Genomic DNA, 26804 nt, shown 5'->3' on the forward strand with positions numbered 1-26804 from the left:
TTTTAACTATGGGAATTGTTCCAGTTTGCAGGGGAAGATTTTTTTTCCCTCAATAAAATGTTCTGACCAGGCTCTCAACCTTCGGGGGGAAAAAAATCTCACATCTTTGTTGAAAAAATGTTGATGCTTTTATCAGAAATATTTTATAACAAAGTTCTAACCAGTTCTAACTAGGCTATTGAATAGTTTTGGAACGAAGGGGCCCGAAGTGATGATTGCTTTGAGTCCACTGAAACAATCTCAATCTGGACTCAGAAGAGAGTCCACCCACACTGCACTCTGCAATCTAATAACATTCAGGTTTAGATTTAGAATGACTTCCCTGTCCTGCTTGTTTCAGTAACATTTTACATTTCTTCTTTATATAGTTGATGGATTAGACAAGGCTTCAATTGCAAATTCTGATGGGCCAACCCCAGGATCCCAAACCCCTCCTTTCAAGAGAAAAGGAAAACTCTCTACCATTGGCAAAATCTTTAAACCTTGGAAATGGAGGAAGAAGAAGACCAGTGACAAATTTAAAGAAACATCAGCAGGTATGTGTATGGTCATTTGTTAACTGTAAAAATTGTTTTCATAGATTGCTCAATTTTTAAGGCCAGAAGTGACCATTAGATGGTAATGCTTCAAAAGGTACCGAAGTTTGTTAGATGCTAAAGTGACATTGTAAAGAGTTTTAGGCCCAATATTTGACATTCCTTAACTGATTCTTACCAGGTGAGGAATAACCTAATTCAAATTCTGTCATCAGTTCTGTCACTAAGAACTTTGCTAAATAAACAGCAATATTTTTTACCTCTGCATTTCATATTCTTTTAACGTAGAAAATATATGTTTATTCATGAACACAGGGCCATATGCTACCTTCCCCCAGAGAAACTTGGGATGGACAGGTAAAATATTCCCCCACCAGTCGGTGACTCTGTACTCTAGGATTTGTTCTGTAGCTGCTTCCAGACAGAATGTGTAATATGAGACTGTGACAGGTTGGGTCACAGAAACCCGCTTCGGACTGCCACCAGGTGTGCTGAGACTACCTCTAAGCCCGTTTTCCCTGGCAGCTTGGGACTTCAGTACCTTGCCTGGTTTGAGTCAGACACATTAGCCTGATACAAACGCAGACCCAGGTCTGAACCACGTCCCCCAGAAGCTGCAGGCTTAACTGAAAACAGCTTAAGAAGTGCTCCTGTCTCCAACACCCAGATACCCAGTTCCCAATGGGATCCAAACCCCAAATAAATCCTTTTTACTCTGTATAAAGCTTATACAGGGTAAACTCATAAATTGTTCGCCCTCTATAACACTGATAGAGAGAGATGCACAGCTGTTTGGTCCCCCAGGAATTAATTACTTGCTCTAGGTTCATTAAAATAAGTAAAAAGTGATTTTATTAAATATAAAAAGTAGGATTTAAGTGGTTCCAAGTAATAACAGACAGAACAAAGTAAATTGCCAAGCAAAATAAAACAAAAACACGCAAGTCTAAGCCTAATACAGTAGGAAACTAAATGCAGGTAAATCTCACCCTCAGAGATGTTCCAGTTAGCTTCTTTGACAGACTAAACTCCTTCCTAGACTGGGTCCAGCAATCACTCACACCCATGTAGTTACTGTCCTTTGTTCCAGTTTCTTTCAAGCATCCCTTTGGGGTGGAGAGGCTATCTCTTGAGCCAGCTGAAGATAAAATGGCGGGGTTTCCAGGGGCTTATATAGTCTTTCTCTTATGGGTAGAAACCCCTCTCTTTTCCTGTGTAAAATCCCCTCAACAAGATGGAGTTTTACGGTCACCTGGGCAAGTCACATGCCCATGCATGACTCAGTTCTTTACAGGCCGCCATTGTTTACATGTTAGTTTGAACATTCCCAGGAAAGCTCAGATGTGGATTGGTGTCTCTCAAGGTCCATTGTTAGCTAAGTACTCCCAATTACTTGAATAACCCCTTCACACTATGTTGACCAAATCTGCCTTATGTGCTTCCTACAGCAAACACTTTAAATACAAGCATAGAGCCAACACTCATAACTTCAGATATAAAAATGATACATGCATGTGAATAGGATGAATACATTCAGCAGAACATAACCTTTGCAAAGATATGTTACATGGCATATCTAGCATAAAACATATTCCAGTTATGTCATATTTACACTCATAAGCCTATTTCTATAAAGCATTATTGGATGCAACGTCACAGTGACCACAAGTCCTCATCAGCAAACAGCTGATTTAATACACACTGTGGGTTTGAGCTATACATATAGTTCATAAAATCAGTCAGAATTCATAAGTTGTACATAGATAAATTCCTCAAACTGTCACAGTTTATTAACACATGGACCGTTACAGGCTTTATTCCCTCCCTTAAATAATAAATTGTATGCACCTCATCAGATATTTTTCACAAAATCATACTATTAATACATCCGTAATTAAATAGCATTTTGTATTCTATATCAACTTCCTTCCTTCAAAGCATTTCTATGAGAATGGAATTTCAGTTCTCACAACACCCATGCAAGATAAATAAGTATGATTATTCTTCACATTTTACAGATGGGGAAAATGAGGCACAGAAGTTAAGACTAACATTTTCAATAGTGTCTACTTAGCTTCCTTAGTTTTTGAGGGCCTAACTTGAGATACCTGGGGCCCAGTTTTGCAAAGATGTTTAAGACCTGTGATTCCCATTAACTTGGCTCAGGCCCAGCCTATCTCAAGAGGGATGTCTGTAAACTCAATTACCCAAAATTAGTGGATATTTGAAAATGTTGGCCTATACCCATATTTTTCAAAAGCATGTTCATAATCTCACATGCACCATTTTACGTACAGGAAATACCGAATATTGAGTGCAAATCAGAGCTGTTTCTTGCCTGGCCAGTTGTTGGGCAGAGAATTTGCCTCAAAAGCTTGATCCTGCAAGGTGATGAGATGAGATGCTTGGCAGACATATATCATAAAAGAAATAAGTTCCTATTTCACTCCATTTATAGCCATGTACAATGAAGTCTGCCATATTTTGATAGCATGAACTCTGTCCCTAACTGAGCAAATATATGCATATAGTTACTCTTGGGTGTGTTTTCAGGACCAAGGCCAGAGTTCACACCAACAAAACATTGCAGGTTCTGCTCTGCACAGCTATAAAAGGAGTGAAATGGGAACTTTTTAGAACATAAGAATTGCCATACGGGGTCAGACCAAAGGTCCATCCAGCCCAGTATGCTGTCTACCGACAGTGACCAATGCCAGGTGCCCCAGAGGGAGTGAACCTAACAGGTCATGATCAAGTGATCTCTCTCCTGCCATCCATCTCTACCCTCTGACAAACAAAGGCTGGGGACACCATTCCTTACCCATCCTGGCTAATAGCCATTTATGGACCTGACCTCCATGAATTTATCCAGTTCTCTTTTAAACCCTGTTATAGTCCTAGCCTTCACAACCTCCTCTGGCAAGGAGTTCCACAGGTTGACTGTGCGCTGAGTGAAGAAGAACTTCCTTTTATTTGTTTTAAACCTGCTACCCATTAATTTCATTTGGTGGCCCCTAGTTCTTATATTATGGGAACAAGTAAATAACTTTTCCTTATTCACTTTCTCCACACCACTCATGATTTTATATACCTCTATCATATCCCCCCTTACTCTCCTCTTTTCCAAGCTGAAAAGTCTTAGCCTCTTTAATCTCTCCTCATATGGGACCCTTTCCAAACCCCTAATCATTTTAGTTGCCCTTCTCTGAACCTTTTCTAATGCAAGTATATCTTTTTTGAGATGAGGGGACCACATCTGTACACAGTATTCAAGATGTGGGCGTACTATGGATTTATATAAGGGCAATAAAATATTCTCTGTCTTATTCTCTATCCCTTTTTTAATGATTCCTAACATCCTGTTTGCTTTTTTGACTGCCGCTGCACACTGCATGGACGTCTTCAGAGAACTATCCACAATGATTCCAAGATCTCTTTCCTGATTAGTTGTAGCTAAATTAGCCCCCATGATATTGTATGTATAGTTGGGGTTATTTTTTCCAATGTTCATTACTTTACATTTATCCCCATTAAATTTCATTTGCCATTTTGTTGCCCAATCACTTAGTTGTGTGAGATCTTTTTCAAGTTCTTCACAGTCTGCTTTGGTCTTAACTATCTTGGGCAGTTTAGTATCATCTGCAAACTTTGCCACCTCACTGTTTACCCCTTTCTCCAGATCATTTATGAATAAATTGAATAGGATTGGTCCTAGGACTGACCCTTGGGGAACACCACTAGTTACCCCTCTCCATTCTGAAAATTTACCATTTATTCCTACCCTTTGTTCCCTGTCTTTTAACCAGTTCTCAGGCCATGAAAGGATCTTCTTATCCCATGACAACGTAATTTACATAAGACCCTTTGGTGAGGGACCTGGTCAAAGGCTTTCTGGAAATCTAAGTACACTGGATCCACTGGATCCCCCTTGTCCACATGTTTGTTGACCCCTTCAAAGAACACTAATAGATTAGTAAGACATCATCTCCATTTACAGAAACCATGTTGACTTTTGACCAACAATTTATGTTCTTCTATGTGTCTGACAATTTTATTCTTTACTGTTGTTTCAACTAATTTGCCTGGTACTGACGTTCATGTGTTTTGTTTTTAAGATTGCATGGACCTTTACTCCCAATTTATTTTTTCTTATAGTTACTAGTTCATTCCCTTGAAGCGCCCTGAAATTCTGAAATGTACTTTACTCCTAGGTGTCATATTTTTTCTAAGCGCCTTCCTTATTTCTTCGATCATAGACATTTCAGAGACCTATCATCCTCTGCAACTTTCCTCTAACTAGGGCAAATCTTCCCTTTATTTCTAAATTGCTTTGATTGTTAGTCTATAATGGGCTATTTTCCTGTAAGTTATTTAAAACAGCTTTCAAATAACTCAGTTATTTCAAATAAATTGTACTATGGTAAAGGTACAACTAGGATATGGGGTAACTTAGTTATCATGCCGATATAATGGAGCAAACAATATTTCTAGAATTTAGGTTAAAATTGTGTTTTAAAGTTACACTACAGGTAACATTTCAGATTCCGTTTCTGTTCCCATGTATATGTCAATAATTACTGCCTGATTAACAACTATATTTATTAATATTAATGTGACCATTTTAAATACTGAATAGAATCATAGAATATCAGGGTTGGAAGGGACCCCAGAAGGTCATCTAGTCCAACCCCCTGCTCAAAGCAGGACCAATTCCCAGTTAAATCATCCCAGCCAGGGCTTTGTCAAGCCTGACCTTAAAAACCTCTAAGGAAGGAGATTCTACCACCTCCCTAGGTAACGCATTCCAGTGTTTCACCACCCTCTTAGTGAAAAAGTTTTTTCTAATATCCAATCTAAACCTCCCCCACTGCAACTTGAGACCATTACTCCTCGTTCTGTCATCTGCTACCATTGAGAACAGTCTAGAGCCATCCTCTTTGGAACCCCCTTTCAGGTAGTTGAAAGCAACTATCAAATCCCCCCTCATTCTTCTCTTTTGCAGGCTAAACAATCCCAGCTCCCTCAGCCTCTCCTCATAACTCATGTGTTCCAGTCCCCTAATCATTTTTCTTGCCCTTCACTGGACTCTCTCCAATTTATCCACATCCTTCTTGAAGTGTGGGGCCCAAAACTGGACACAGTACTCCAGATGAGGCCTCACCAATGTCGAATAGAGGGGAACGATCACATCCCTTGATCTGCTGGCAATGCCCCTACTTATACATCCCAAAATGCCATTGGCCTTCTTGGCAACAAGGGCACACTGCTGACTCATATCCAGCTTCTCGTCCACTGTCACCCCTAGGTCCTTTTCCGCAGAACTGCTGCCTAGCCATTCGGTCCCTAGTCTGTAGCTGTGCATTGGGTTCTTCCGAATAACTAATTCTGATGTGTTCATGTAAAGGATAATTGCATCAATTTTCACTTGGCCCAACTTTTAAGTTCCAATTCCTCACCTGTGGCACTTCTGGTTTTAAAAGCCTTCCTTGTCTGGATTTAATCAAACAAATAATACAAAGCAGCTGTTTACCCCATGATTAGAGTTAAACTTTAAATTGGGTCTAACACCATAACACCAGTCTCTGACCCAGCTTGAGAGAGAAAGCAGAGGCTGCTGAGTCAGATCTTGATTCATATTTGATCTGCTATATAAGAGCTATTTGTAAGATGGCTACTGTTGAAATTGGGTATTTACGTGTATGTATCATTTTTCTTTAGCAAGCTGGAAATAAGAAATCCAAAGATTATTTCTAATGTTGCCTGATCCCTTAAAATGTTAAACCCATATCATTGATAGGCCAGCAAACAAAACCCCACACAACCATACATCACATTCAGTAAACACAATGCACAGGGATCTAGATGCGCAAATGTTGGGTAATTGGATATGGAACGTTTAATTTCTGTGACAGTGGTTTGACTCCAGACCAGGAGGGCAGCGACAGTAAACTATTATCAAAGGTTGTAAAGACCAAGATGTAAAGGCTGTCTTGTAAGGATGAGCCTAGTAAGGCAGATGCTTTATATTTGGAAGTTATCTTGTCTTAAAATGGAAACTGTGATTAACATTTAAAAGGTCTCAAAAATGGGGAATATTGTGGCTGGGGCCATTGTGAGACCGAAAGGCCTGTCTTGCCCCATATGGAAAAATTCTATGGAATGGCCCAAGAATTAAATGTATGGAATACTATAAAAATTAATAGGGTCTTTATTATGTATCATTTATGATTTGTGTTCCCATAGCAGCTAGGATCCCTAGTTATGGAAAAGAAGCTCGTTGTGTTAGGCACTGTACAAACACAGAACAAAAAGATGGTCTGAGATTACTTTTAAAACATATATCGTAAAACAGAGGGTAATCTCTTTTAAGTAGTTTTTTAATCATTCTTAGAATTCTATAGAAGGACTATAATTCCCTATCGTATTGTATATCATGGTGCAAAAAACACATGGAAAGTGAATCAATTTCTGTTAAATTCTGCAACACTTTTGCATGTTCTATACATTACTTGTGATTTTGAATACTCTGCTCACACTGGCTGCAGAAGGAAAACATTAGGACAAATAAAAGTAATCTATCAGACTTTTTTTTTAAGGACAGAGAGGAGAGGGTTTGAAATATGTAAGCTAACTTCTTTTTACAAAGACCACCTCTTGGACTTCTATTTTGGCAGCGTGGCTTTGTTTGATATAGCAGAGTACAGCAGAGAGGAAAAGCAGAATCACTTTCCTGGAACACTTTTAAATCATGCAAACTGTTTTCTTCATTTCAGCAGCGATTTCACAACACAGTCCTTCAGGTCTGAGAGACCAAAACAGTATTATAGATTAGGTTTAATTTTTTGCCTCTTCACGATTTCAATTTTTTAACTTTTTCATCTTCAGATTACAGTATAGAGCTCTATTCTGCAGGTAGAACTCACATACAGGTTAAGAGATTTTACATTGAAAAAGTGGCGGACACACAATGTGCTTGGTAATGAAGGAGTATAGACCATGGGTATGTGTTAGTAGATAATTACATGGATCTGAAAGCTCTTGTTGGAGAGCTCTGTCAACTGGATCATTGTTTTCATCAAACCCATTTTATAAGACTTTTTAAGTCTTCTAATGAGCTGTGGAAATTAATGACGCAAAAAAGGTAATGCTAATGTAAAGATCCCTCTAGCAGGGAATGACAGAAATAGAAAGGAGTTTAGGATCTGTCACCTGCATGGATATTAATCCCTTTCCCTCAGTGACAAGGTTGGCAGCTGAACTTCTCTATTAACTTGGCTTTATTAGCCACAACCAAATAGTGGACCTGACTGTAAAGCACCTCCTGAACTAAGTTTCCTCCACTCCCAAAAGGACTTTCAGGTGCATAGAATTTTTCAGAAATGGGCCGAGTTGTCCTTTAACTTTTATTTCATCATCTTGACTTGGCATTTGGCTAAGGCTTCCTACTACAAGCCCTTACAATATGCAATTCAAGCCAGTATACAGCATTCTGGCCCCCCCCCCTTTTTTTTTACTGAATGTTTACAAAAAATAATTCTAAAAGCAAAAGTTTTTGTATAACCCAACACTTTAGAATTTATAATATTTCCTTGCCTTTCTTATTCACAAAGTGCTAACAGAGAAAATTCTCTGCATATTCTAGAGAATTAAGTTAACATAGTAAACAGCAGACCCAGGAACTTGTGGTATTTGCTTTAATATTTAGTAGACTGGTTATTTTTTTTATTTTTCCTAATGAGTACATAGACTTTAATTAAAATAGAATATAAGGGCCTGATTCTCCACTCTATTTCACTGATGATATGACTGTGAAATTCCGTTTACTTCTATGCAATTACACCATTAGGATAGAATGGAGGATCAAGTCCCAGATTTTTAAATGTATTTTTTTGTATTTATTTATACATAAATGTGTATTTTATTTATTTGTAGTGAACATATGCACAAAAATGCATTGTTGCCAATGTTTTCAACATTTACTGGGTTTTTTTTAAAGCCCAAACTCCTGGAGTCATGTTATTATAACCTGAGATTCTCAGCTTTCACTTTAAAGAAAATTTAGATGACTAACCCTCTTGGTTGCAGAGAAAAACTTGAATATGTGAACCTGAAAGGCTCAAAAAAGTAAAAAGAACCCCAATTTTTAAAAAAGTTGTATTTAATACACTCCATGATTTTTGGGAGTCTGACTCATGATTTTGAATGCCTGGGTTTTGCAATACTGCACATGTACACTACTGTAGCCTGTGTGTTGTTAAGATAGGTTCACAAAAAATGGTGTGTGAACTTTGGACAATCTGGCCTGAAGTATTTAACTTTAAGAAAGAAAGTGTAAAGGAAATACACTACCTCATTCTACATGAATAAAATAGTTTATAATATGCATAGAATTTTAATAAATCTATAATCATAGGGCCATTAGGTGATCTATATTTGCTACCTTATCTTATTGTCCTTACTCAAGCAAAACTTTCATTGGGTTCTGTTGGAGTTTGCCTGATTAAGAGCTGCAGAATGCAGCACTAAATAATCAAATAGTGCACATCTTTAAATATACACTACACAGTCTTCTAGGTTTGTTACTGTCTGCAAATATATTTTCACAGCACAAAACATATCAAGAAGCGGGGTTGAACTGAGGAGAAAATGGTGCTGGTACGCTTCCAGCCTCTGCATACAAAATAAGATCCACCCTTGCAAGTCACCAAAATGAGATGCTGCTCACAGTACATTGTGGAAATGTCAAGATATGACCATGCATGATCTCTGGGCTCTTTCAGCTTGATTCCCCTTGGAATGGCTTGATTATGCCCCTTGGATCTGCTACGTTCCTTAGACTTGGTTTCTTGATTTGGGGCAGGGAATGAGGGGTGATAGTGTCAAATGCATTCCACACATTTGATACCAAAATGAATATTCACTCATAGTAAATTGCACAGATTTGTGATATTTTTGTTTTTTTTACATGAGGAATGAGCTAGTTAACTATCAGGACATTTAAATGATCACTAGGCATCTGAATTAACACTTCCCTATGATGACTGGGCCCTTTCACATCTTAGAGCTATTGTTCCAGGCTCAGGAAGACATTTCTGCATCAATTACATTTTTGAGGTTTTCTTCACAACCATAACAGTGAGAGAGAGACTTCCTTTGTTTAAAAAAAAAAAAAAAAAAAAAAAAGAAAGCTAAGATTCTGGACAACAAGATAGTACATTAAGAGAGGTGCCAGTGTGCTCTACTACCTCCATCAGAGCCCTGTCAAGAAAACACTCCACTCTGATTCACATAAGTTGATCCATTGACAAGATATTCTTATTTTTTCCCTTTTCTTTAAGATTTTTAATAGAGATGAGCCCAAATAAACCTCTGGAATGGAATATGGGAAAATTCAGAACCAGATTTAGAGCTGAACATTGTGGCTCACGCACACTGTTGTTGTTTAAAGAAATGTCAGTTGGGAAAATAGGATTGCAAACCTCTCCTCCTCCCACCACTCAGATAGCAGTAACGGTCAAACAAAAATGCTCAAAAGAAAGGAGTCAGAGGCAAAGCTAGCATGTCTAAACCTATACCATTTTAAACCCATGTTGTTACACCTCTATCCCGATATAACGCGGTCCTCGGGAGCCAAAAAATCTTACCGCGTTATAGGTGAAACTGCATTATATCGAACTTTCTTTGGCTTTGAGCATTTCCGTTATTCATAGTCACTTCCTACCCCTTGACTGACCCCTCAGAACCCCCAACCCTCCTTCCCCCGCTCCCTGTCCCCTGATAGGCCCCCCGGGACTCCAACGCCCCCATTCCCTGACCGCCCCGCCCCCAGAACCTCCGAACCATCCAACCCCTCCTGCTCCCTGTCCCCTGACCGCCCCCCGAGACCTTCTGCCCCTTATCCAACCCCTCGGCCCCAGTCCAGCACCCTTAACACGCCGCTCAGAGCAGCGTGTCAGAGCCAGACTTGCCGATCTGCCAGAGTGAGCAGCCCCCCCCCCCGAGCACTGCTTTACTGTGTTATATTGGGTCGCATTATATCGGGGTAGAGGTGTATTTGTACTGCACTTTGAAAGTGTAAAGTATTATTGAACTGTTGTAATATTAATTACTTTGTTCCCAAGTGCAGCCACATCTCCTTACACTGAGGGTCTCTCTTCACTGTACAGTTACCTCAGGCTCTTACTCAACTGTTGTCTCAAACTTCCCTCCTGTCTACATACAAAACCTCTTCAGCTGAGTGTGGTGGTGCTTTCAACCTGGGCTAGCTGGCCTGTCTGAGAGCGGCAGGCCAGCACTCAGGTGTTGCTATCACTTGGGCTGGTAACCCACCCAATCTGAAGTAAGGACACAAGCTAAATCGCTCCAGTGCTAATAATCCTCCAGTGCCTTCCCACATTTCCCCCTGTGTGCCCAGAAGGACGGACAAGTTCTCCCACAATTCACTGAGAGAGAACCACAGAGCGGCTCAGCTTACTGCAGCACAAAGAACTATAGGCCATGTCTTCAAAAGTCTTAGCAACACACGTAGATGAGCACAGCACCAATGAGGACCTAGTAACTCGGCTAGGGGTTTGCAATGTGGCTGCTCCCACCCAGCCTAGGCCAACCTGAGTGCTCAGGCCCAGGTGCCAAATCACCCAAGTTAACTCTGCAGTGAAGAAATATTCTTATCTACTATGGAGCCTGTTGTCAAGACATATGCACGCAAAAGACCTATAGGAATGACTTGATCTGCTCTTAAATTCTCTAAATAGATAGAATAACTTTTATAGACTCATATTAAATTCTATAGTACTTTTCCTTAAAGGTGGGGTTTGAAGTGAAACCTCATTTGGGCTGAATGCATCCTATCACAAGCTGCTTCCTGGAGATAAAAAGTTCATCCTTATACCTACTGAAGAGAGATTCCTAGGAAAAGCAGAAGTTAAAATGTTGCATTTGCTTAGCAGGTGGCTCTTGTTGCCCCACCAATTAATGCAGCAGGAAAGATATTACCTGCTGATCTATGATGGAAAAGGAGCAGGGAGGTCACAGGTGCAGGGCAGAAGGGCCTCTTCCCCAAACAGCTGGGAGGGGAGATTTACCTGTGTTTTGGACAGAGGTGTGGCTGTGTGTATTACAACTATGAAGGTAGCACTTGGCCTAAGATTATTAGCAGAATTATTGTCCTGTTTTTAGCTTGTTCTCTTAAAGGCCTAATAAATATCCTACCCTGGTAAATATGTGTATAGGGAGAAGACTTCTTGTCAGTCAGAAAATAGAATGTCAGAGAGTCTTTCAAGTGACTTCACTGGGCTTTGGATCAGTCCTTTGAAATAGGGCCTTGGTATAGGCTTGACCAGGCTGTATCATGCAGTTTTTTTACAAAATCTTCACGTAATTGTATTGTGCTAAGAGCTGAAAAATCTACATAACATATGGTGCAAATATTTCAAAAGATGGAGAACCAGATATGGAAATATTTGAACTGATGTGGAATGATGGTTGGAATTTTTCCCTTTAGCAACATATTTTCCATGCTGTATCTCATAAAATCCATTCACTGTGAACCTAGTTGTGCACTTTCTGTATAAAGGGCTTTTAAAATAATGTAAAAACAAACAGTGAATGGCATCAACTCAAGATTTTTCCTCTCAGTGTCTATTTGCTGGAGAGCAAAAGAAGGCAGCAGTTTATATCTTGGCATGAAGCAGCTGCCACTTCAAAGCCCCATGGTAAGAGTATATGGAATTGGGGCCAGAAACCATTTTTAGCCTGATTAGATCAGGATTAAGACCAGAGAAAAACTCAAAACTAAATCACAATCAGCTGGGGCTCATCTTGGAAAGACCAAAACAAAAAAATTGGCAGGTATCTAGGCTCTCAGATTACTTTTTAAATGGAAGAATGGGGTTTTTAAGACCGCTTGAAGCTTATGATTACTGAATGGCACGAAGCATTCTTTTTGCAATAAATAAATAAAGTTGATTCTTCACCTTTCCATGAAAAGTAAGTCCTATGTTGAATTGGGCTACTGCAAAAAATGTAGTAGTCAGTGGAATCCCTTGCACGAGTAGGGTTTACTGGAGTGAATGGGGGTTGCAGGATTAGGTTTACACAAAATATGCTATATTCACGCACTGTCTCACAAAACCCAACCCTTCCCATCTAAGGATGAAGCCTTGGACTCACTGAAATCAGTGGAAGTTTTGCCATTGAATTCAGTGTGGCCAGGACTTCACCCTAAGATTTTTGAGCTTGCTGGAGAAGGGCATCTGGGAACTGAGTTTGTATCACATTCGCATTTCTTCAGGCAAGCACATTGTGCTTATGGAATTGGTTGCATTTCATAATATGAGTATGGGGCACAATGCTATTTAGTTTACTAGAGCTCCAAACTGAGTTTGCATTTCTATAAAACCACAAGGATCATATCATCAAGTAAAAGGCAACTATGCTATAAAGATCTCAACTCTAAGACCAATTTTTATTAGACTTACATGAATATTGTCGACAAGGTCAGTTAGACTAGCAAACAACACTGAATTAGTTATACTGCACGAGTATATAAAACATGCTATGTTAAAATACTGTATATTGCCATATCTGTTTCACATTAATATTGTTTTAAAATCACCATATTTGATGATGGAATTTAATATAGAAGAATTATTGTGGTTTGCGTTAACAGCTTCCAGAAATGTGCTAAGTGGATTACAGTACAGGTAGAAAGCCCTGGTGTCTTGTCCCAAAAAACTGTATAATTTAAGGCCCTGAACCTGGAAAGAGATTTATTGATGTGGACCCCTATGCCCTCATGGAGTCCTTGAGACTTCAGCAGGACTCCAAGTAAGCGTAAAGGTCTACAAGGGCAGATCCCTTGGCAAGACTGGGGCTTTAGTATCCGACATGGTGCTTGGAGTGGGGATAAAAAACAGTAAAGAAGGGATCTAAGGGAGAACAAAGGTAACAGCAATAAGATCTAGTGGTCACTTAGCTAGTCATGTGTACATCCTGGTGGTTAAGTTTAAAAGCATTTGCAAGGATAGAATTTCATATTGTGACCACTCTGAATAAGGAGAAGGTGGTAGCTTGGAAAATCAGAAAAAGGAGACATTTCAAACGTGGGAGACAGCATGAATAAAGATACAGAAATGCTTGTGGGAGGATCAGCTGAATAGTGCACTGAGGCTGGTGGTGTTAGTGGAGCAGGAGGGGATAGAGTTGTGTTGGGTCTACAAGGCAAATTTAAGAAATTTAAGCTGAATGTATGACAGGTTTCAGAGGGGTAGCGGTGTTAGTCTGAATAAGAAAAAGGGGAGTCCTTGTGGCACCTTGGAGACTAACAAATTTATTTGGGCATAAGCTTTCGTGGGCTAAACCCACTTCATCAGATGCATGGAGTGAAAAATACAGTAGGCAGATATAAATACACAGCACGTGAAAAGATGGGAGTTGCCTTACCGAGTGGGGGGGTCAGTGCTAACGAGGCCAATTCAATTAGGGTGAATGTGGCCTATTTTCAACAGTTGACAAGAAGGGGTAAATATCAACAGAGGGAAAATTACTTTTTGTAGTGCTAACGAGGCCAATTCAATCATGGTAGATGCGGCCCATGTAGTGAAGGAGAGAGAGCCAGCAGAAGTATTGAAAGGTGTGGGTGGGGACAACATGGTTAAATCAACAGGCAAGGAATAAAGGTAACAGTGTATCACAAAGATGTTGAATGAGAGTCAACAATGTGGTGATGTTGTGAAAAAGGATGATATTCTGGAGGACTGCATTTCAGGTACTGGAGGTAACTGTCCTACTCTGCTCGGCACTGGTGAAGCCTCAGCTGGAGTACTGTGTCCAGTTCTAGGCATCACACTTTAGGAAAGATGTGAACAAATTGGAGGGAGTCCAGAGGAGAGCAACAAAAATGATAAAAGGTTGAGAAAGCCTGACCTATGAGGAAAGGTTAAAAAAAATGGGCATGTTTAATCTTAAGAAGAAGACTTAATTTTATCAGATTTCCCCTCAGTCTTTAAATATGTTAAGGGCTGTTATAAGGAGAACAGTGATCAATTGTTCTCCAGGTCTGCTGAAGGTAGGACCAAAGGTAATGGGCTTAATCTACAACAAGAAAGATTCAGGACCAATATTAGGAAAAACTTTCTAACTATAAGGGTAGTTAGCGCTGGAATAGGCTTCTAAGGGAGGTTGTGGAATCCCCCTCACTGGAGGTTTTTAAGAATAAGTTGAACAAACACCTGTCAAGTATAGACTAGGTTTACTTGGTCCTGTCTCAGTGCAGGGTGCTGGGCTTGATGACCTCTTGAGGTCCCTGCCAACCCTACATGTCTATGGTTCTGTAATTTTAGCCACTGTATTTTTAATGGACTGAGTATCAGGGAAGCCTTGTTGTAATCAAGACAGGAAATGATCAGGCATGGATGAGACTTCTAGTTGTGTTCAGATTCCCTTGGTGTATTGTAAGCGGTGTCCATCGCATAGCCTATAGTTTAGCCTGCCTAACACATTCCATTACAAGACCACTATTTTTGATTATTTATAACTTTGCCAAACTTAAGATGTTTTGGGCTCAAATTTTCCATGCTGGGTATCTGACTTGGTCTGAGTTTGTGTGTGGGCTTTTTGTTTTTGTGTTAAATTTCATCCAAAAATAATTCAGCCATTTCCGAGAATGAGAATAGGGAAAATATATATTGTTTTGCCCATGTTAAAAAAAAAAAAATCTTACAACTATCCATTGAGAAGTTCTAGCAGCTTTGTGATTTGGAGTATGAGCTTGAAATTTGGTGTGTTGGGGGGAGAGCGATCACGCTGGTTTCAGGAATGTTTATCATCCCATGGAAAACCAGCCAAATTTGGCCAAATTATAAATTCCTGAAAATTGAAGTTCGCATATGCTCAATGGAGACGTCTTGAAATTTGGAGGCTACATTCTCCATAGAGTCTGTCTGCACTGAGCATGCTCCATCCTCTCTCAATAAGAACTTAAGAATGGCCATACTGGGTCAGGTCAAAGGTCCATCTAGCCCAGTATCCTATCTTCCAACAGTAGCCAATGCCAGGTGCCCCAGAGGGAATGAACAGAACAGGTAAGCATCAAGTGATCCATCCCCTGTGGCCAATTCCCAGCTTCTGGCAAACAGGGGCTAGGGACACCATCCCTGTCCATCCTGGCTAATAGCCATTGTTGGACCCCCTCCTCTATGAACTTATCTAGTTCTTTTTTGAACCCTGTTATAATCTTGGCCTTCACAACATACTCTGGCAAGGAGTTCCACAGGTTGACTGTGCGTTGAGTGAAGAAATACTTCCTTTTGTTTGTTTTAAACCTGCTGTCTATTAAATGCCTGTGTGTCAGTTGAACTGGATTTGTGCCATCCCCACAGAGCAACTGAGCTACACTAGCGGCCAGGCAGCATGGAAGAGAAGGAGGAAGAAACCTGACTAGCATGCAGAGGGTGAGAGAAGTGGGGGGCAGGCAGGAGCAAGAGCTGAGAAGTAGGGAAGCATAGGGGAGGATGGGAGCAGTGTGTACAGGGGCTGGGATTAGGAGTGGAAAGACACATGCAGGAGGATGGATGGAAGGGGGATGGGAATAAAGGGAAGAGGGAAAACGAGGGGAGTAGGAGCCAGCTGAATCAACCCCAGGGAGAGGATACAGGGGTAAGAACTAGGGTAGGATGGGAGGGCCCAGGGACAGGAGCTAGAGAGGGGGCAAAATGGTTTATAACCATTAGACCATGCCCACCTTCCACAATCTGGACTTGAACCAAGGAGATTTTTGTCTTGATATTTCTCTGCTACCAGCAAATAGCAAAACCCACTAGGAAACTGCATTTCATCCCGCCGCTTCTAGTGGCTGGGCCACATAGACAACAGCCTGATACCTCTATCAGTAACTCCCTTAGCTCTAATGGTGGAGGTCTATGCAATGCAAGGTTCCGAGCCAGCTGATGAACCACGTGGGTGTCAATATGGTTCCACAGAATTTCTGTTTTTTTTCAGTTTGCATATTTAAACTTAGGAAATTACATTCAAAAATATCTCTCAGAATGGGTGGATTCTTTTGACAGTTCTGGCCTTGTTCTCTCTTCCCCATTTTACAGATGAGGACAATAATACCATCTGACCTTACAGGGGTGTTGTGAAGGTAACTTCATTAATATTTGTGAAGCACTCAGATTCTGTGGTGAAATCACCATAGAAATGCCCATGAGGAAATTAATAATTTTCAGAGCAGTGTTTGAATGGTGTACAGTGAACAAGACCTAGGGCCACACATTGAATAGTAAGGATTAAAAGAAAAAGAAAGAACAACAACTTGTTCAGTGAGCACCATTCATCCCAGGCACTGAATGAGGCAGAGATCCTATGGAAAAAATAGCATGTGATCATGTAATGAAAGGTTTTGTCATAATGCCTAGGCACAAGGGGGCTGAATTAAGGCACAGGCAATCTTAGTTCTGGCATTTCCTGACTTTTGAGTGCTTGACTTGTACATTCTTAAGTCTTCTAAAATAGTTTTTTTGGATTTAATTATTGTCTTAAGTGAATGAATCCCAGCATAAGTGCATTTACTTTTTGAAAATATTGGATTGTGAAATGCAATGTAATGTATAATATCTGTGATATGCCATAAATTATTATTAAGATTCAACCTTATTAGATGCTGGCGTCTTTTCATATTAAGGTAACGTAAGTAGACACAATACACTTCTTATACAAGAGTACAGAATCTTGGTCAGATGTATTTGTTATGCAACCTTTTTTGTTCATAGGAACTAAATTCATAGCAAATATTAACGTAATTTCTAATGTTCTTTCCAATAATCAAATAAATTGAGAACATTATATTATCGTGCTGGGCTAACAGAACGTAAGTTATTTAAAGTAATTTATAAAACACAGTCAGTTAATACTAGGAATGATGAAGGATCAAGACCATAGCCTCCTTCCGCATGAATTTCCCAGTCTTTAAAATGGGGATAAATATATTTAAGGGGTGCTGTGAAGCTTACATAATCATAGAACAGGAAGGGATGTCGAGAGGTCATCTAGTCCAGTCCCCCGCATTCATGGCAGGACTAAGTATTATCTAGACCATTCCTGACAGGTGTTTGTCTAACCTGCTCTTAAAAATCTCCAATGATGGAGATTCCACAACCTCCCCTAGGCAATTTATTCCAGTGCTTAACCACCCTGACAGTTAGGAATTTTTTCCTAATGTCCAACATAAACCTCCCTTGCAGCAATTTAAGCCCATTGCTTCTTGTCTTAGCCTCAGAGGTTAAGAAGAACAATTTTTCTCCCTCCTCCTTGTAACAAGCTTTTATGTACTTGAAAACTGTTATCATGTCCCCCCAGTCTTCTCTTTTCCAGACTAAACAAACCCAATTTTTTCAATCTTTCCTCATAGGTCATGTTTTCTAGACCTTTAATCATTTTTGTTGTTCTTCTCTGGACTTTTCCAATTTGTCCACATCTTTCCTGAAATGTGGCTCCCAGAAATGGATACAATACTCCAGTTGATGCCTAATCAGCACAGAGTAGAGCGGAAGAATTACTTCTCGTGTCTTGCTTTACAATACTGCTAATACATCCCAGAATGTTGTTTGCTTTTTTTGCAACAGCGTTACACTGTTGACTCATATTTAGCTTGTGATCCACTATGACCCCATTTTTCCACCGAATGCTTCCGATGAAGTGAGCTGTAGCTCACGAAAGCTTATGCTCAAATAAATTTATTAGTCTCTAAGGTGCCACAAGTCCTCCTTTTCTTCTTACTATGACCCCCGGATCCCTTTCTGCAGTACTCCTACCTAGGCAGTCATTTCCCATTTTGGATGTGTGCAACTGATTGTTCCTTCCTAAGAGGAGCACTTTGCATTTGTCCTTATTGAATTTCATCCTATCTATTTATCCCATTTCTCCAGTTTGTCCAAATCATTTTGAATTTTAATCCTATCCTCCAAAGCACTTACAAACCCTCCTAGCTTGGTATCATCCACAAACGTTATAAGTGTACTCTCTATGCCATTATCTAAATCATTGATGAAGATATTGAACAGAACCAGACCCAGAACCGATCCCTGCGGGACCCCACTTGTTATGCCCTTCCAGCATGACTGTGAACCACTAATAACTACTCTCTGGGAATGATTTTCTAACCAGTTATGCACCCACCTTATAGTAGCTCCATCTAAGTTGTATTTCCCAAGTTTGTTTATGAGAAGGTCATGAGAGACAGTATCAAAAGCCTTACTAAAGTCAAGATATACAACATCTACCACTTCCCTCCTATCTACAAGGCTTCTTACACTGTCAAAGAAAGCTATCAGGTTGGTTTGACATGATTTGTTCTTGACAAATCCATGCTGACTGTTACTTATCACCGTATTATCTTCTAGGTAATATGTGTAGTAATGGTAGTATAGTGCTTTGAAAGTGTAAAGAGTTTCATCCTAATATGAAAGGAAGTGTTTCATGGTTCTTTTTATTTTTCTTTTAAAACAATTTTAAATTCAAGTGTTACCCAGTAGCATTGGAAAAACATCATCATGAGAAATGAAGAGTAAAACCAGATTATGGGTCCAATCCAGTGCCTATTGAAGTCAGTGTAAAAAATGCTATTGATTTCAGTGGAGATTGGATCAGGCCCTATAAGCAGAAAATGATACTGATCAGTCTAGTTTCACTGTCCAGGGCAAGTGAGATGCAAAAAGGAAGCAGTAAGCATAAATGCAAGAATTAAGTGAATTAGGTTCTGAAAACTGCAAGATTTTTAATCTAAATTGTTATTAGTAAAACAGGTAAGCAATTTTTTACATGCCTCCTTTATTGTCCTTGGAACCTATGTGATAGAATGATGCATTCAGTGCAGTACTATCATAAATAAACCTGCTTACTATGATGGTTAAGACTCCAGTCCTTCAACAGTATGTGCACAGGTGGGCCTTTATTTCTTTGTCATGTCCCATTGACTTTAATGGTACTCTCCAGGCGGCATAAGTGTCCACCAACACACATCTCTTTGCAAGAACTGGGCATTAATCTGTATGCTTGTCATGGCCATGATTTTTGTGAATTTCAAAAGAACCTAAGTTCTATTTTCAAAAGTGACTTAGGCCATGTCTACACTACGAAAGTACTCTGATTTTACAGAAGTCGATTTTTGGGAACAGATAGTATAAAGTCGAGTGCACGTGTCCACACAGAGCACATTAATTCGGCGGTGTGCATCCACAGTACTGTGGTAAGCGTCGACATTCCGAGCTGTGCACTATCCCACAGTCCCCGCTGTGCACTATCCCACAGTCCCCACTGTGCACCCGAGCTGTGCACTATCCCACAGTCCCCACTATCCCACAGTCCCCGCTGCCCATTGGAATTCTGGACTGAGCTCCCAATGCCTGATGGGGCCAAAAATTTGTCACGGATGGTTATGGGTAAATGTCGTCAGTCAACCCTCCCTCCCTCCCTCCCTCCATGAAAGCAACAGCAGAAAATCATTTCGCGCCCTTTTCCCTGGATTGCCCTAGCCAGACGCCATAACACAGCAAGCATGGAGCCCGTTCAGCTCACCGCAGCAGTTATGACCATTGTAAACACCTTGCACATTATCGTGCAGTTTATGCAGAACCAGCACCTGAAAAACCAGGTGAAGAGGTGATGGCAGCGCGGTGATGAGGACATGAACACAGATTTCTCTAAAACCGCGGTCCCCAGCAATTTGGAGATCATGGTGTTACTGGGGCAGGCTCATGCTGTGGAACGCCAATTCTGGGCCTGGGAAACAAGCACAGAGTGGTGGGACCGCATAGTGTTGCAGGTTTGGGATGATTCCCAGTGGCTCCGAAACTTTCACATGCGTAAGGGCACTTTCATGGAACTTTGTGACTTGCTTTCCCCTGCCCTAAAGCACAATACCAAGATGAGAGCAGCCTCACAGTTGAGAAGCGAGTGGCGATAGCCCTGTGGAAACTTGCAACACCAGACAGCTACCAGTCAGTCAGTAATCAATTTGGAGTGGGCAAATCTGCTGTGGGGGTCACTGTGATGCAAGTAGCCAACGCAGTCATTGAGCTGCTGCTATCAAAGGTAGTGACTCTGGGAAATGTGCAGGTTCTACTAGATGGCTTTGCTGCAATGGGATTCCCTAACTGTGGTGGGGCTATAGACGGAACGCATATCCCTATCTTGGGACTGGGCCACCAGGGCAGCCAGTACATAAACCGCAAGGGGTACTTTTCAATGGTTCTGCAAGCACTGGTGGATCACAAAGGACGTTTCACCAACATCAAGGTAGGATGGCCGGGAAAGGTTCATGACGCTCGCGTCTTCAGGAACTCTGGTCTTTTTAAACGGCTGCAGGAAGGGATTTACTTCCCAGACCAGAAAATAACTGTTGGGGATGTTGAAATGCCTATGGTTATCCTTGGGGACCCAGCCTACCCCTTAATGCCCTGGCTCATGAAGCCATACCCAGGTACCCTGGACAGTAGTAAGGAGCTGTTCAACTGTAGGCTAAGCAAGTGCAGAATAGTGGTAGAGTGTGCATTTGGACATTTAAAGGGTCGCTGGCGCAGTTTACTGACTCACTCAGACCTCAGCAAAACCAGTATTCCCATTGTTATTGCTGCTTGCTGTGTGCTCCACAATCTCTGTGAGAGTAAGGGGGAGACGTTTATGGCGGGGTGGGAAGTTGAGGCAAATCGCCTGGCCGCTGAATACGCGCAGCCAGACACCAAGGTGATTAGAAGAGCACAGCAGGAAGCGCTGCGCAATAGAGAAGCTTTGAAAACAAGTTTCATGACTGGCCAGGATACTGTGTGACACTTCTGTTTGTTTCTCCTTGATGAAAACCCCCGCCCTTGGTTGCCTCTAAATTCCCTGTAAGCCACCCGCCCTCCCCCGTTTGATCACAGCTTGCTTGCAAAGGAAATAAAGTCACTATTATTTAAAAAACATGTATTCTTTATTAATTGTTTATAAAAATAGGGAGATAACTCACAAGGTAGCCCGGGTGGGGTGTGGTAGGAGGGAAGGAAAAGGCCACTTCAAAACTTGTTGAATGATAGCCTTCTGTTGCTTGGGCTGTCCACTGGGGTGGAGTGGTTGGGTGCCCAGAGCCTCCCACCCTGCGTTCTTGGGCATCTGGGTGAGGAGGCTATGGAACGTGGGGAGGAGGGAGGATGGTTAAACAGTGGCTGCAGCAGCAGTCTGTGATCCTGCTGCTGTTCATGAACCTCCACCAGACGCTGGAGCATGTCTGTTTGATCCTGCAGTAGCCCCAGCGTTGCATCATGCCCCTCTGATCTTCCTGCCGCCACCTCTCCTCACATTCATTGGCCACTTTCCTGTACTCTGCTATTGTGTTCCTCCACACATTCTGCTGAGCTCTGTCAGCGCCGGATGACTGTATGAGCTCAGAGAACATTTCATCGCGCGTGCGTTTTTTTTTTGCTGCCTTTTTTGAGATAGCCTTTGGGATGGAGGAGGGAGGCTTGAAACATTTTTAGCTGCTGGAGTTAAAAAGGGAGTGAAGTATTTAAAAAGGTACATTTTACAGAACAATGGCTATACTCTTTCACGATGAACAACACTATTCACATTACATAGCACATGTGATTTTGGTACAAAGTCGCATTTTGCATCTTATATTGAGTGCCTGTGGCTTTGGTGTTAGAGATCACACACGCAGTGCCAGGCAACAGAATTTGGCTTGCAGGCAGCCATGGTAAGCCATAGTCTTTCGGCTTCTGCAACCTTCATAACAGCAGCGCCCTTCTCTCCCATACCAAGCAAAGCACGTTGAGTTGGCCATTTAGTGCAGTGCTGCAGTTTTCCTGTTAATGTGCAGCAGCAGAAACCAGACTAACCCCCCGCCATCCAATTCTCTGGGATGATCGCTTTACTCCTCACTCCACCACATGGCTGATATCAGGGAAGATCCCTGCTAGCCAAACGCGAACAGCTCAGCGCCAATGCCCCCACCACCACCACCACCACCACGTGGCTAACTGCGGGGAGGATTTATTTTCAGCCACAGGCAAACAGCCCATTAGGAACAGCCACCTCTGAGTGTCCCCTTAATTAAATTCCCCTATTTCAACCAGGTTGCCGTGAACGATATCACTCTCCTGAGGATAACACAGAGAGATAAAGAATGGATGTTGCTTGAATGCCAACAAACACCGGGACCATACGCTGCCAGGCTTTGTCATGCAATGATACCAGATTACTTGCTACTAGCATGGCATAGTAAAGTGTCCTACCATGGAGGACGGAATAAGGCTGCTCTCCCCAGAAACCTTCTACAAAGACTTTTAGAGTACCTCCAGGAGAGCTTCATGGAGATGTCCCTGGAGGATTTCCACTCCATCCCCAGACACGTTAACAGACTTTTCCAGTAGCTGTACTGGCCTCGAATGCATCCCAAGTCCTCAGGGCTATTTAATCATTAAAAAACGCTTGCTTTTATAACATGTACTGTATTTTAAAAGGTACACTCACCAGAGGTCCCTTCTCCGGTTTGGTTGGGTTGGGAGGGTATTTCAGTCAGGGTGATAAAAAGATCCTGGCTGTCGGGGAGAACAGTGTGCTGTGTGCTCTCCTCAAGCTTCTCCTCCTCATCTTCCCCATCCGCAAAATCCTCCCATCATTGGAGTCCATGGACGGGGTGGGGTAGTGGTGGCGGCCCCCCCTAGAATCGCATGCAGCTCAGCGTAGAAGCGACATGTCTGGGGCTCTGTCCCGGAGCGTCGGTTTGATTCTTTGTTTTTCTAGTACGCTTGTCTGAGCTCCTTGGAGATTTTTTGAAATGTTTTGGCATTTCGTCTTTTGGAACGGAGTTCTGATAGCACGGATTCCTCTCCCCATACAACGATCAGATCCAGTACCTCCCGTTCGGTCCATGCGGGAGCTCTTTTTCGATTCTGGGACTGCATGGTCACCTGTGCTGATGAGTTTGCCTGGCCAAACAGGAAATGAGATTCAAAAGTTCCTGGGGCTTTTCCTGTACACCTGGCCAGTGCATCGGAGTTCAGAGCAGTCACAATGGTGCACTGTGAAATAGCTCCCGGAGGCCAATACCTTTGAATTGCATCCACACTAACCCTAATTTGAAACGGCGATGTCGATTTCAGCACTAATCCCTTTGTTGGGGAGGAGTACAGAAATGGGTTTTAAGAGCCCTTTATGTTGAAAAAAATGGCTTCGTTTTGTGGATGGGTGTAGGGTTAATTCGATTTAACGCTGCTAAATCCAACATAAACTCGTAGTGTAGACCAGGCCTTAGACTTCTGTGTGCCTAAGTTCCATTGACTTTCAGTGAGACCTAGGATTTCAAAGGACCAGATTTTCAAAGGTATTTAGGCATCTGAAGATGCAGGTAGGTGTCTAGTGGAATTTTCAAAAGTGCCTAGGCACCTAACTAATTTGATTTTAATTGCAGTAGGTGCCCAGGTGCTTTTGAAAATCCCAATTGATGCTATCTGCTTCTTTAGGTGCTTAAATACCTTTGAAAATCAGACTGTAAGTGCCTGGCACTTTTAAAAATGAGATTGAGGCTCTTAAGTCAGTTAGGTGCTTCTGAAAATTTCACTCATGGTCTCTTTCATCCTGCACTGTCTGCTGTTAACAAGATGTCTCCATCAATTTTTACCCTGCGCTCTATTTTGGTGTGTGTTTTGTTTGTGTGGGTATGTTGCTATCTTTATATGTTTTTAAATGACTGCAAAGCTATTTATTTTTAATGAAAAATAAACTTAATTAAAATGTTTGCCATGATTTTTTCCCCAACCTAAAAACACGACTTTGCATTTTTTGCTGTGATAATCAGCCGAAATTATGATTTTGTTCCTGTTTATAACAGGCCATATTAACTTCTTTTAAAGCTGTTTTTCCCATACAGTTAGGGCACCGCACAGGTTATGCTAAGCAATATTATTGCTGAGGATATTGGTTACTGTCTGACTAATAAAATAAAGAATATTTCCAGTTTGTGAGATCTGAAAAAATAACCCTTTTTTCTAGCAAAATCAAAGAGTCTGCAGAGTGGTTTTGTTTTGTTTTTTTAATTTTACATTTGGTACCAGAATGGATGTATTCTTAACTGTGCTTTCTCTTTTTCTAAGTGTTGGAAAGGAAGATTTCAACAAGACAAAGCAGAGAGGAGCTGATAAGAAAGGGAGTTCTGAAGGAAATATCTGAGCAAGGTGATGACAAATAACCTAAAATTTAGATCTTAAACTCTAAGCATGGACATTATTATCACGTTGTTCCATTTTATAATGAATATCAGCTATCCAGTTATAAAAAGGCAGATTTGGCAAAACACTGGCAGCAAGTGGGAGAGGCAGTTTGACCAAGAGGGTAGGGCACCAAACTTGGAGTCTGGAGACCTGGAGTTTGTTCCTGGTTCTGCTGTTGACTTGCTGTGTGTTCTTGGACAAGTTACTTAACCTTTCTGTGTTCTCTGTAATACTTAGCACTTTTGTAAAGCAAATTGAGTTCTGTAGATGAAAAGTGCTAAGTAATTAATGTTACTTTTTGAAATCAGTGATTCAGAGGATATTTTGAGTTGAGCAGTTCTTTCCAAAACAGCTGGAGGATGATATGGCGATTATGGATGAGAAAACTAAAAACTTTGGGGCCCTGCCACTTACCATTTGGGGTATCAGAGTAACAGCCGTGTTAGTCTGTATTCGCAAAAAGAAAAGGAGTACTAGTGGCACCTTAGAGACTAACCAATTCATCGGATGAAGTGAGCTGTAGCTCACGAAAGCTTATGCTCAAATAAATTGGTTAGTCTCTAAGGTGCCACAAGTACTCCTTTTCTTTTTGCATTTGGGGTATGTGTACACTGCAGTTAAAAACCCATGGCTGGCCCATGCCAGCTGACTGAGACGAAGGGGCTGTTTAATTGTGATGTAGACATTAGAGCTCAGGCTGGAGCCCAGGCTCTAGGACCCTGCAAGGTTTTGGGGGGAGTCCCACAGCTCAGAGTGCAGCCTAAGCCCAAATGTCTACACGGCAATTAAACAGCCTGAGCCCTGTGAGCCCAAATCAGCTGACATGGGGCAGACACGGCTGTCTGATTGCAGAGTAGAAACACCCTATGTGTCACAAGTGTAAACCAAAGCAAGCAACTCAACAGCTGGTGTTTCCAATATTGAGAGGTAACAGGTGCAGTATCTCACACACACCACCACCATCACACATGCTACATTCAAATAGCAGAGGCATAAGGAGCTTTGAGGAAAACTCCCTTTGTTTAAAAACACAGCCAGGTTTAGTAAATGGTAAACATAGCAAGATGTATTATGTAAAGCTTGTGTAAAGCATTGTTACCTAACTCCGATTGTACCTGAAGGTTTTCAGCAGTATGCACATCTCTCTTTAAAATGTTGTTTGTTTCTGCTGTTCATAGTGGTAGTGTTTGTACTATTCTTGATTTAATAAAAAAAATCTAGAGCTAATATAATCTTTGTCTAATATAATTTTAGTAACTGCAATGCTTTTCCATCTCCTAAAATTAATCCATTTGTCATGAAGACTAAAAAGACAACAGTAAAAGGAACTGACTAAGAATCTAGTGGACTATAAAAGTCTTAGAGGACAGGTTCTGATATTTCTAAAAATAGATTTCCACTAAAAAAAAAGTTTTACTCTGACTGACCCGAGGAATCAGTGTAATGAATGTTAGGTGTGAAGTCAGGGATAGCTTAATATTTATATTCCCTGCAGCTTCATATACATTAATATTTAGAAACGGGGGGTTATTTTTATATCTGCTAGTGCTGGGGCGTGTCTCTAGACACCCTTGCAGTGTGTGTATCAGAGCATGACACTCAGCACATCTGGGTTTTAAGCTTGTCTTTGCTACTGTCTTGTTCTGTGGCTTAGAACAAGGAACTTAATTGCTCTGTGAATCAGTTTACTCATTTGTAAAACCAAATTTTTAAAAATACTTTTCTTTTGTGGTGCTGTGAGGCTTAGTTGATTGATGTTTGTAAATTGCATTTTGGTGGGAAAGGGCAATAAGTGCAATGTTTTTTAATCTCTAACTTTGATTAGAACAAGATTTAAAATAAATGAGCTAAAAATGGACACACAACGGCTGTTATTTCTTTAGCCTGCCTTCCTTCCCCCTACCCCAGAGTTAGGGCGACCAGTCAGCAAATGTGAAAAAATCAGGAAAGGGGGTGGGGGGATCATAGGAGCCTATATAAGAAAAAGACCCAAAAATTGGACTGTCCCTATAAAATTGGGACA

At 41.2% G+C, this 26804-nt stretch overlaps 1 protein-coding gene across 7 annotated transcripts in view; it reads left to right on the forward strand.

The window, feature by feature from the left end:
* Nucleotides 1-26804, forward strand: part of PHACTR2 (phosphatase and actin regulator 2) — a 226289-nt gene that overhangs the window by 148463 nt on the left and 51022 nt on the right. For all 7 annotated transcript variants that reach the window (XR_012158072.1, XM_073337514.1, XM_073337516.1 and 4 more), the window contains exons 2-3: nt 369-536; nt 24665-24745. Coding sequence is in view for 6 of the 7 variants with exons in the window: in XM_073337514.1 (XP_073193615.1) it covers nt 369-536; nt 24665-24745 (249 nt within the window). In the remaining variant the exon portion in view is untranslated. The remainder of the gene's footprint in view (nt 1-368; nt 537-24664; nt 24746-26804) is intronic.

The sequence above is a fragment of the Lepidochelys kempii genome, chromosome 3 (assembly GCF_965140265.1).
Source record: "Lepidochelys kempii isolate rLepKem1 chromosome 3, rLepKem1.hap2, whole genome shotgun sequence".
In the NCBI taxonomy this organism is placed as follows: domain Eukaryota; kingdom Metazoa; phylum Chordata; order Testudines; family Cheloniidae; genus Lepidochelys; species Lepidochelys kempii.